General features: G+C 37.1%; 1 protein-coding gene across 1 annotated transcript in view; it reads left to right on the top strand.

Annotated features, from left to right (window-relative positions):
- KLHL4 (kelch like family member 4) overlaps positions 1 to 13202 on the top strand; it is a 105233-nt gene that overhangs the window by 57742 nt on the left and 34289 nt on the right. Inside the window, exons 7-9 of the mRNA XM_070783584.1 lie at positions 3111 to 3335; positions 8301 to 8463; positions 12437 to 12649. Coding sequence (XP_070639685.1) covers positions 3111 to 3335; positions 8301 to 8463; positions 12437 to 12649 — 601 coding nt within the window. The remainder of the gene's footprint in view (positions 1 to 3110; positions 3336 to 8300; positions 8464 to 12436; positions 12650 to 13202) is intronic.

The following is a 13202-nucleotide window of genomic DNA, read 5'->3' as shown; positions in this document are numbered from 1 at the left end:
CATAAGTGGAAGGGATGAGGTCCTCCAAATTTGCTTTTTGACAGAAATAGGAGAATGACTTCTAATTTCTTGCTGTCAGTTTCCTGATAGATGACCAAAGACCATTTACAAATAAACTTGAAGCATTGATAACAAGATCAGCAATTCAATTCTGGAATAAAAATAATGATTTTACAAAAGAATTGTTTTCAATAGGAATAGGGAAAAATTTCTGAAGCCATCATGTCTACCTTGAATACTTCTTAAAATATTTTTTTCCCACAGTTCTGTTTCTTTACATTGATTTCTACCTATAGAACCATGTTGCCAAAACAATGAGGCAAGGATTTTGTAATTAAGAATTGGCTGTGTAGGAACTAAAATCAACTCACTTAAAAAATACATGGAAATGTTTTGACACCTTGTAGACAATGATGCAAAAATCAAAGTTCTATGCTTCTGGAAAACTATTTTTTCTTTTGGTATGTGTAATTGGAAATTGGAAGACCATATAGGAGATATGTCAATTAATAATAAACCTGTATAACAGGAGTTTGCAACTGCAATTATTTTCCAAAGTTGTAGAGTAACTTCACAGAACTAGTGTTCTTCAGAAAATAACAAATACAGTAAAATGTTATAATAGACTTTAAGTCTAACAACTTGATATTTTACTGCATTTTGTTGAATAGAAAGAACAGGCACAGAATTTAAAAGGTGTCTTGTTTGATATTAAATCAAAAGGGTATTAAGTATAAAATGTAAACATGGCTATCTATAATATTTGATTTTAAAAATGTCCAACTAGCGGAGTGAGAAATGGGAAAATTTGTGTTTATTTGTTTGGTTTTTGTGTTTATTTACTGTTTTTGTTATTTTTTCAGGTTCTTGTCTTTCACGTTAACATTACACAAATGAATATATTACACAAGATGGTAATATGTATCTTCAACTCCTTAATAGCTTACAAAAATGAATGAAATGTGAGCCTATAATCCTTGACTCTGCTACCACAGTTTGATATGGAAAGAAGTAAAGCCATCATTTTGAGACTCTTGAAATACCTAGTATATGAAAATATAAAAAGCTTTATGGGAAATTACAGAAAACTACAATAATAGTAAATATAATTATTTTTGAATACTTGATCCTTGATTGGCATTTTGCAGACATCATTTCTAATCCTCACAGTAATGCTACAAGATAGATTTTTATTACCTTAATTTTGGAGATGAGGAAACTAAGGCTCTTAAGGTTAGATAGCCATGCCAAGGGCAAGCATCGTAGAACTACTGGACTGGGAATTATTACTCAAATTTTGTGTTCTTTGTTGCTATATTGCCACTATCTTAGATGAAAGAGCAGCAACAACAAAACTGACCCCTCTCTTTGAGGGTCTTAGAATTGAAAAACCAGATTGAACACATAGGAGCAAAAAAAGAAAGAAAAAAAAAAACCTACATAAAGCAAAAATATTAAGGTGATAACATTTATCTATGTGAATCAGTATTGCATTTAAAAACATACCAATTTACATTCTTAAAATGTTTTCTATATGCATGCCTTTTCTTACAATGTGTAGTTTTATTTATCTTTTTAAGATACTTTTTGAACTTTCACCTTTTGATATTTAGGAAATACAGTACTTCCTCAGTCTTTAATTTCCTTTTGACTCATACAATTAACTTGGAATTAGTTGCTAAATATAGATACCACACAAGTGGCTGTAATTAACTATAACCCCTACCGTGTATATTAAAAGAGTCATCAAAAAGTTGTCAGTATGATCACACAGTCAAAATTTTTAAATGGTTGAATGCTAAACTTCAGGCTTTTGTGTATGCCACGTATTCAGTAAATTTTAACTTACTAAAATAATGAATTCTGAGAGACAGTATGGCAGGGAACAAATAAGGGCTAATATAGTGATTTTTAAGTTCATTAAAAAAAAAGATGGAGGAAATAACTAAATTATATATATTCACGACTGCAGGAACTATTGTTCTAAACAATACCAAAAAGTTTAGTTGATTTTGTTCACCCTTGAATAGATCATAAGTGAGAGCTGAATAGGAACTTTGAAATGAAGTAAGAAGCAATATTTGCCACATTTTAGGGCAGAAAATTAATAAACACAGAAAAAAATGTGAAGTGAGTCCCAAAGAAAAAGATTAGTTAAAAAAAGGAAAACTCTTTTTCAATCAAATACAGAGTTGCCATAATAAGCCAGCTAGATGATCTACATTTTGATTAGTAGGAAAATGGGCTAAAGACATTTCAGAATTAAAGATACAAAACTATCAGTCATATATGTTCATAGATGCAGATAAGAGATATAGAGTAAATTCATCTTTTATATTTTATTTAATGTTTGGAAAAAATAACTTGGCTTTAAGCAGATTTCTACATCATTTTAATGTAAGTCTTCTATATATAGTTGATTAATGTAGCTTGGTATAATTTCCTACTTACTTCATCATTAATACCTCCATAATTTTAGTAATCAGTGCAACCTAGCTTTCATTTCAAGAAGATCTCTTCAAGAAAATTAGAGATATCAAGGGAACATTTCATGCAAAGATGGGCACAATAAAGGACAAAAATGTTATTATGTGAATAATGTGAATTAACACTGAAGGCCCATTTAAAAGGAATTTTCTTTTCTGTTCCTTTAGTCATTTGTTTTTTAAATAAACACACACATACAGACCAAATTGAGTAAAATAAAAGGGCGTAAATTAGTACATTGAATGTTCATAGTCAAGTAAAACCATAATGGGTGTGTAAACAGTTAGTAATACATTCCAAAGCAGTTTTTGTTGTAAAATATGGTGTCTGGAACCTGTGTTAGTACTAACAATAGCATATTATAGCCAAAGAAGTCATGATAAACATATAAACCATATATATTAAATAAACTATTTTATTCTCACTTTTCCATTTGGATTCAGAAGTGGTGAAATATTATCCTTGCCTTGTCATACAGGTTGGAGAATTATCTGGACTACTTATTTTAATTTGAACTGCAATCACTGATTCTATACTATAAATATAGATACATAAATATAATATAAATGATTAAAACATTTTGCACAAGTAGTTTTTAGTATTGTTTAATATCCCTTTAACAGGTACCACTACAATTGAAAAATATGACCTCCGAACCAACCGCTGGCTACATATTGGCACCATGAATGGGCGTAGGCTTCAGTTTGGAGTTGCTGTTATTGATAACAAACTCTATGTTGTGGGAGGAAGAGATGGTTTAAAAACTTTGAATACTGTGGAATGTTTTAATCCAGTTGGCAAAATCTGGACAGTGATGCCTCCCATGTCAACACACAGGCATGGTTTAGGTAAGAGCTTAATGTTGTATAGTTTCTAAAGACTGTACATTTACTAGAGCTTAAATAAGTGCATATCATTGAGATTTAGTCATACTCATATTCAAAATGTCTGAAAATTCTGAAAAGCTTAAATAAATGGTAAAAGCATGTGAAAGTTTTTCCTTGTTTCATGTGTCATACTTGTTGTAACTGTACCTCCATTCCAATGGTATTTTAAAGGGGTCCCACTTCAGGAAGGGTAAAACCTTTTAGAAAGAATATATTGTTGAGGAGCATGCAACTACAAGTTTTCTTCTAAGGTCAGTTTAGAGAAAAGAACACTTGCTAATGGAGAGACACTGTGTTTCTAGTTACTAGTGTCCCTTCCCATAAGAATCAAATCTATATTTAGGCAAAAGCCTTTGGATGCAGTTTGAAGGCAGGGCTATTTAGAAAACCACTTTCCTTGAGAGCAGCCCTAATTTATACTTAAGTCAGAGGTTCCCAAGAAGCTTAAGAAAGAATAGAGACTTCTTGAACAGTGAAGAACTTTGATTCTCCTGATGGCTTGTCAAGATCTGCTTCTCTTAGTGCTAGACTCCATATGTTTCAATACTACAGAGTTTGTTTTTTTAAGAAAAGAATAATTGCATTGCTTTTAAAGAACCAAATTTTACACAGCTAAAGTGTGACATATCCAAGATGGGTATTGTTTGTCTCAATGTAACTGATAAATTATATCAAATGATAGACTATGTAATTATTCAGCTCAGTTCTGTATGTGTGATTTTTTAGAAAACATATCTTACAGAGACACTGAAGCAAATTTTAAAACTCTTAATTGCTATTGCTAAAGAGATAGGAGAGGTAGTGTGGATGGCAAATTGAGATGGTGAAGAAGGCAGCAGGAGGAACCAGTAACGTGAATTCCCAGAGCAGATGAGAAACACAAAGGAGCTATTCATAGAATCCAATAGAAAAAATAAGATTTATTATATTCTTGCAGCCAAACATGGAGAAGCCCTATACAGTCAGCAAAAACAAAACTGGGGGCATACTATGGTTCAGATCATGAACTCATTATTGCCAAATTCAGACTTAATTGAAGAAAGTAGGGAAACCCACTAGACCATTCAGGCACAACCTAAATAAAATCCCTTATGATTATACAGTGGAAGAGACAAATAAATTCAAGGGATTACATCTGATAGAGTGCCTGAAGAACAAAGGACGGAGGTTCATGACATTGTACAGGAGGCAAGGATCAAGACAATCCCCAAGAAAGAGAAATGCAAAAAGGCAACATGGTTGTCTGATGAAGCCTTACAAATAGCTATGAAAAGAAGAGATCAGATCAGATCAGTCGCTCAGTCGTGTCCGACTCTTTGCGACCCCATGAATCACAGCACGCCAGGCCTCCCTGTCCACTACCAAATCCCGGAGTTCACTCAAATTCACAACCGTCGAGTCAGTGATTCCATCCAGCCATCTCATCCTCTGTCGTCCCCTTCTCCTCCTGCCCCCAATCCCTCCCAGCATCAGAATCTTTTCCAATGAGTCAATTCTTCTCATGAGGTGGCCAAAGTACTGGAGTTTCAGCTTTAGCATCATTCCTTCCAAAGAAATCCCAGGGCTGATCTTCAGAGTGGACTGGTTGGATCTCCTTGCAGTCCAAGGGACTCTCAAGAGTCTTCTCCAACACCACAGTTCAAAAGCATCAGTTCTTCAGCACTCAGCCTTCACAGTCCAACTCTCACATCCATACATGACCACAGGAAAAGACATAGCCTTGACTAGATGAGTCTTTGTTGGCAAAGTAATGGCTCCGCTTTTGAATATGCTATCTAGGTTGGTCATAACTTTCCTTCCAAGGAGTAAGCGTCTTTTAATTTCATGGCTGCAATCACCATCTGCAGTGATTTTGGAGCCCAGAAAAATAAAGCCTGACACTGTTTCCACTGTTTCCCCATCTATTTCCCATGAAGTGATGGGACCAGATGCCATGGTCTTCGTTTTCTGAATGTTGAGCTTTAAGCCAACTTTTTCACTCTGCACTTTCACTTTCATCAAGAGGTTTTTTAGTTCCTCTTCACTTTCTGCCATAAGGGTGGTCTCATCTACATATCTGAGGTTATTGATATTTCTCCCAGAAATCTTGATTCCAGCTTGTGTTTCTTCCAGTCCAGCGTTTCTCATGATGTACTCTGCATATAAATTAAATAAACAGGGTGACAAAATACAGCCTTGACGTACTCCTTTTCCTATTTGGAACCAGTCTGTTGTTCCATGTCCAGTTCTAACTGTTGCTTCGTGACCTGCATACAAATTTCTCAAGAGGCAGATCAGGTGGTCTGGTATTCCCATCTCTTTCAGAATTTTCCACAGTTTATTGTGATCCACACAGTCAAAGGCTTTGGCAGAAAAGAAGAGAAGGGAAAGACAAAGGAGAAAAGGAAAGATATACCCATTTGGATGAAGAGTAGCAAAGAAGAGCAAGGAGAGATAAGAAAGCCTTCCTCAGTAATCAATGCAAAGGAATAGAGGAAAATAATAGAATAAGAAAGACTAGAGATCTCTTCAAGAAAATGAGAGATACCAAGTGGAGGGCAGAAGATATTAAGAAAAGGTGGCAAGAATACACAGAAGAACTACACAAAAAGATCTTTATGACCCAGATAATCATCATGGTGTGATCACTCTCCTAGAGCCAGACATTCTAGAATGTGAAGTCAAGGGGGCCTTAGGAAGCATCACTTCGAACAAAGCTAGTAGAGCTTATGGAATTCCAGTTGAGTTATTTCAAATCCTAAAGACAATGCTGTGAAATGGCTGCACTCAATATGCCAGCAAATTTTGAAAATGCAGCCTGGCCACAGGACTGGAAAAGTTTGGTTTTCATTCCAATCCCAAAGAAAGGCAATGACAAAGAATGCTCAAACTACCTCATCATTGCACTCATCTCACATGCTAATAAAGTAATGCTCAAAATTCTCCAAGCCAGGCTTCAACAATACGTGAACCATGAACTTCCAGATGTTCAAGCTGGATTTAGAAAAGGCAGAGGAATCAGAGATCAAATTGCCAACATCCACTGTATCATAGAAAAAGCAAAAGAGTTCCAGAAAAACACCTACTTCTGCTTTATTGATTATACCAGAGCCTTTGACTCTGTGGATCACAATAATCTGTGGAAAATTCCTCAAGAGATGGGAATAGCAGACCATCTGACCTGCCTCTTGAGAAATCTACATGCAGGTTAAGAAGCAACAGTTAGAACCGGATATGGAACAACAAACTGATTCCAAATCGGGAAAGGGGTATGACAAAGCTGTATATTGTCATCCTGCTTATTGAACTTATATTCAGAGTACATCATGGGAAATGCTGAGCTGGATGAAGCACAAGCTGGAATCAAGATTTACAGGAGAAATATCAATAACCTCAGATATGCAGCTGACACCACCCTTATGGCAGAAATTGAAGAAGAACTAAAGAGCCTCTTGATGAAAGTGAAAGAGGAGAGTGAAAAAGTTGGCTTAAAACTCAACATTCGAAAAACTAAAATCATGGCATCTGGTCGCATCACTTCATGGCAAATAGATGAGGAAACAGTGGAAACAGTGACAGATTTTATTTTGGGGAGCTCCAAAATCACTGCAGATGGTGACTGCAGCCATGAAATTAAAAGATGCTTGCTCTTGGAAGCAAAGTTATGACCAACCTAGACAGCGTATTAAAAACCAGAGACATTACTTTGCCAACAAAGGTCTGTCTAGTCAAAGCTGTGGTTTTTCCCGTAGTCATGTATGATATGAGAGTTGGAATATAATGAAAGCTGAGCATGGAAGAACTGATACTTTTGAACTGTGGTATTGCCGAAGACTCTTGAGAGTCTCTTGGACAGCATGGAGATCCAACCAGTCCATCCTAAAGGAAATCAATCCTTGAATATTCATTGGAACGACTGATGCTGAAGCTGAAACTTCCAGTACTTGGCCAACTGATTTGAACCACTGACACATTTGAAAAGACCCTGATGCTGGGAAAGATTTAAAGGTGGATGGAGAAGGGGACGACAGAGGACAAGATAGTTGGATGTCATCACCGACTCAATGGACATGAGTTTGAGTAAACTCCAGAGTTGGTGATGGACAGGGAGGCCTGGCTTGCTGCAGTCCATGGGGTTGCAAAGAGCTGGACATGACTGAGCAACTGAACTGAATAGAACAAATTTCTAACTAAACTTCAAAAACCCCTGTTTACTGAGATGTCTTATGGGAATCATTTGTATCCCTTTAATAAAAATAAAGGATTAAAAAGATCTATCAGACTTAGCCAACAGTTCTGCTGCTGCTGCTAAGTCGCTTCAGTCGTGTCCGACTCTGTGCGACCCCATAGATGGCAGCCCACCAGGCTCCCCCGTCCCTGGGATCCTCCAGGCAAGAACACTGGAATGGGTTGCCATTTCCTTCTCCAATGCATGAAAGTGAAAAGTGAAAGTGAAGTCACTCAGTCCTGTCCGACTCTTCGCGACCCCATGGACTGCAGCCTACAAGGCTCCTCCATCCATGGGATTTTCCAGGCAAGAATACTGGAGTGGGGTGCCATTGCCTTCTCCGAGCCAACAGTTCTAGTATTTATCTAAGATTCAGTATCATATCTCATCTACCTTTTATATTTGAAAAATGACATTGAAACTGTGACAGAGAAAAATCATCTTCCCATTTCTGTTAATTGCAAGAAATGGTGTGTTCATCTACTTTCTATGTCTTTAGCATTATAACCATGATACCCTTCCATGATATTTTCTAGGATTAAAAGACCATATTTAGTTTTAGTTTCAAATCACGATTGGCAAATTATTCACTAAATGGCTATTTACAAAACCATTAATAGATAAAAATCAAGTTTTTAAGTAGTCACTTCCTTATAAAATGAAATATCTATTATATATGCCCTACCTAGGTGAGCTCTCATGCTATTTTTATCCTTTAGGTGTAGCCACACTTGAAGGACCAATGTATGCTGTTGGTGGCCATGATGGATGGAGTTATCTAAATACTGTAGAAAGATGGGACCCTGAAGGACGTCAGTGGAATTACGTGGCCAGTATGTCAACTCCTAGAAGCACAGTTGGTGTAGTCACATTAAACAATAAGTGAGTAGAGCCAAACATGCATGCTTTTGCTCCCATTTCTTGTAGTACAGCACTTCAGTGATGTGTTACACCTGACAATAAGCATTCCCAGTGACTAGGACATCCTACTAATGGATTGTAAAAGGCCTTTGTTGGAACTCTCCTTTCATTATGATGGAAAATATTTATCTAAAATGAATAATTAATTAAATATCCTGAGACCAGCAGTAACATTACTACCTGAGGTCTATTTAGAAATGCTGAATCTTAACCCCGTCCCAGATCAGATCAGATCACATCAGTCGCTCAGTCATGTCCGACTCTTTGTAACCCCGTGAATCACAGCATGCCAGGCCTCCCTGTCCATCACCAACTCCCGGAGTTCACCTAGACTCATGTCCATCGAGTCAGTGATGCCATCCAGCCATCTCATCCTCTGTCGTCCCCTTCTCCTCCTGCTCCCAATCCCTCCCAGCATCAGAGTCTTTTCCAATGAGTCAACCCTTCGCTTGAGGTGGCCAAAGTACTGGAGTCTCAGCCTTAGCATCATTCCTTCCAAAGAAATCCCAGGGCTGATCTCCTTCAGAATGGACTGGTTGGATCTCCTTGCAGTCCAAGGGACTCGCAAGAGTCTTCTCCAACATCACAGTTCAAAAGCATCAATTCTTCGGCGCTCAGCCTTCTTCACAGTCCAACTCTCACATCCATACATGACCACAGGAAAAACCATAGCCTTGACTAGACGAACCTTTATTGGCAAAGTAATGTCTCTGCTTTTGAATATGCTATCTAGGTTGGTCATAACTTTCCTTCCAAGGAGTAAGCATCTTTTAATTTCATGGCTGCAGTCATCATCTGTAGTGATTTTGGAGCCCAGAAAAATAAAGTCTGACACTGAATAAACCCGATCCCAGACCTCCTGAATCAGAATAGACATTTTAAGAAGATCCTCAAGTAACTTGTATTACACATTAAATTTGAGAAGCACTTTTGTAGGCAAGCCAGTTTCAATCTTACCCTCAAGAAGCTACCATTTTTTGGTTATAACTTTTTCTTGACTTATCAAAACTTCATTCTGTTTTTGTAATTTGCCAAGTCTTTTTTTCTCTTTAAACGCACTCTCCTAAGTGTTCTAGAATTATAGCTAGTCTCATCTTTCTGAATCTTTCTTACTTTCTGATCACTTTCTTATGAGAGAAAATAATAGATTGAAACTTGATATTATTAGACGTTTCTACAAGCTTGAATTATTCTTCTTGCAGGTAACTTGTAATTGTGTTCTTTCTGAAAAGGGATCTTTGGAGATAATGACAAGCATATAGGAGGAACATGAATGATGAAAATTTCAGACACCAGGATGACAGTCTTGTGTGTCTGTATTGATTATTCATAAAATCAGTATCTCATCATATAACTGGGTTCAATATAAATTTTTATGCAGCTGTTTTTAGCACCTTGTGCATAAAGTAAGTGGAGAAAGCAATGGCAACCCACTCCAATACTCTTGCCTGGAAAATTCCATGGGTGGAGGAGCCTGGTAGGCTGCAGTCCATGGGGTTGTGAAGAGTCAGACATGACTGAGCAACTTCACTTTCACTTCTCACCTTCATGCATTGGAGAAAGAAATGGCAACCCACTCCAGTGTTCTTGCCTGGAGAATCCCAGGGATGGTGGAGCCTGGTGGGCTGCTGTCTATGGGGTCGCACAAAGTCAGACACGACTGAAGAGACTTAGCGGCAACAGCATAAAGTAAGAAGTGTCTGTTGGTTAACAGGAAACCCAGACTTATAGTGTTTTCAGGTTTAAAATTCTCCTAAATCTGATTATCTCTAGCCTAACCTTAATGATATCCAGTGACTGAGTAGTGATCTCCTATCTATTACAGAAGAAGCTGAAATAATTGAATTTAAATAATTTAATTTTGTCTTGCTAACTTGCTATTGTTCACAGCTGAGTGTGAAGGGCAGTTATAGGCATATAGTTTAATAAATGTTGATCTTCTCTATTGATTGGGATTAAATTTAAATTAGGCTAAAAATAATGTCAGAAAAACATCTATTTCTGATTCACTGGCTACACAAAAGTCTTTGTGTGGATCACAACAACTGTAGACAATTCTTAAAGAGGTAAGAATACCAGACCACCTTACCTGCCTCCTGAGAAACCTGTATGCAGGTCAAGAAGCAACAGTTAGAACAGACATGGAACAATGGACTGGTTCAAAATTGAGAAAGGAGTATGTCAAGGCTGTGTATTGTCACCCTGCTTATTTGACTTCTGTGCAGAGTGAAGTGAAAGTCGTTCAGTCATGTCTGACTTTTTGTGACCCTGTAGAATGTAGCCTGTCAGGCTCCTCTGTCTATAGAATTATCCAGGCAATTCTACTGGAGTGGGTCTCCTGCATTGCAGGATGATTCTTACAAGCTGAGCTATCAGGAAAGCCCCCTCTATACAGAGTATGTCATGCAAAATGCTGGGCTGGATGAATCACAAGCTGGAATCAAGATTGCTGGGAGAAATATCAACAACCTCAGATGTGCAGATGATAGCACTCTAATGGCAGAAAGCAAACAGGAACTAAAGGGCCTCTTGATGAGGGTGAAAGAGGAGATTGAAAAACTGGCTTAAAACTCAGCATTTAAAGAATGAAGATCATGGCATCTGATCCCATCACTTCATGGCAAATAGGTGAGGAAAAAATGGAAACAGTAACAAACTTCATTTTGGGGGGCTCCAAAGTCACTATGGATGGTGACTGCAGCCACGAAATTAAAAGAAACTTGCTCCTTGAAAGGAAAGCTATGACACAACTAGACAGCATATTAAAAAACAGAGACATCATTTTGTTGGCAAAGATCTGTATAGTCAAAGCTATGGTTTTTCCAGTAATCATATACAGTTGTGAGAGTTGGTACATAAAAAAGGCTGAGTACCAAAGAATTGATGCTTTTGAACTGTGGGGCTGGAGAAGAGTGTCCCTTGGACATCAAGGAGATCCAACCAAGCCTAAAAGAAATCAACCCCGAATACTCATTGGAAGAACTGATGCTGAAGCTGAAACTCCAATACTTTGGCCACCTGATGTGAAGAGCTGGCTCACTGGAAAAGACCCTGATGCTGGGAAAGATTGAAGGCAGGAGGAGAAGGGAACGACAGAGGAGGAGATGGTTGGATGGCATCAGTGACTCAATGGACATGAGTTTGAGTGGACTCCAGGAGATAGTGAAGGACAGGGAAGCCTGGTGTACTACAGTCCATAGAGTCACAAAGAGTAGGCCACAAAAGAGTTGAACAACAATAACAAATTAAAAACACTGCTAATCCACCCGTGGTGGATTCATATTAATGTATGGCAAAACCAATACAATATTGTAAAGTAATTAGCCTCCAATTAAAATAAATTTATATTAAAAAAATAAAAATACATACAAAAAATTGGCATTTTAAAATTTATGAGAAATGTTATAGATAATACATCTTCCTAGGAAAAAAATCTGGTTTTTAGGTTTTATCCTATTCCCGTAGTTATTTGTTAAATTAATATCTTCTTAGTTACAAATGTTTTTTACACTAAATAAAATAGTTCACTAAAGCAATAGAGAGTTTAATGCTAGGCAATTAAATCTAGCTAAAATTGTAAGGTTCCTGGATTTGGGTTTTGGAAAGATCTTACCATCTTTAAAAATGTTCAGCTTTATTGTGGTTTAGTAGATAAATACTACCAATGCTTTTGTTATCTCTTTCCTTTCTCTGTAGTTTATTTCCTATATAAACCTTTAATCTATTACATAAAAGAAACTTTCAAAAAAATTATGAAGCAGGTAGGCTTGGGGTAAGGTAGACTTTAACAAATGCCTTCACAAATTCAGGCCTTTTGCTATAAAATCCTGAGGGAGTAGAATACACAGTTCAATGCTGTGTGTGGTATATTTTCACTTTAATTCTATGCACAAATATACACACACACACACACATACTTCTGTCTTTATTCTAGGCTATATGCTATTGGTGGACGTGATGGAAGTTCCTGCCTCAAATCTATGGAATATTTTGACCCACACACTAACAGATGGAGTCTGTGTGCTCCAATGTCCAAAAGACGTGGAGGTGTAGGAGTTGCAACATACAATGGATTTTTATATGTGGTTGGGGGTCATGATGCCCCTGCTTCTAACCATTGCTCCAGACTTTCTGCCTGTGTCGAACGGTAAAATATTTTTATTTATTCATTATTTATTCCGTTATTTGTTTTTTTCAGAAATGAGAAGGATTTTTAAGCTGCCAAAATGTAGTCTTCCAAATAAGTGTTAATTCTTTCAGAGGTTTAATTTTTTTTAAAACTTTATCCTTACTCCTAGGCTCAAAATATTTTGAAGAAATCTTGCATATGCATTCCAGATTCATCATGAGAAGTGTATGAAAAGAATACATTGTTTTATCATTTAATAGTCACTCTATAAAGTGAGACAGAAGTAAGAATAAATGTATTTTTATTACAAGCTATATCACTCAACTATTCACTGGCTCAAATCACAACTTCACGGTTTCAAAAACTGAATCAGTTCTCTAAGAAAAAAGGCTGCAGTTCAGTTCAGTTCAGTTCAGTCACTCAGTCATGTCTGACTCTTTGCAACCCCATGAATTGCAGCATGCCAGGCCTCCCTGTCCATCACCAACTCCAAGGCTTATCACTGCAAAATAAACAGAAACAAATATCCCAAAGAGAGGTGTTTATGATGTTCTGAACAATGACTGTATTG

This window comes from Bos indicus, chromosome X (genome assembly GCF_029378745.1).
Source record: "Bos indicus isolate NIAB-ARS_2022 breed Sahiwal x Tharparkar chromosome X, NIAB-ARS_B.indTharparkar_mat_pri_1.0, whole genome shotgun sequence".
NCBI classification, from domain to species: Eukaryota; Metazoa; Chordata; class Mammalia; order Artiodactyla; family Bovidae; genus Bos; species Bos indicus.
The sequence above is the reverse complement of the archived record's forward strand: the minus strand, read 5'-3'. Positions and strand labels throughout refer to the sequence as shown.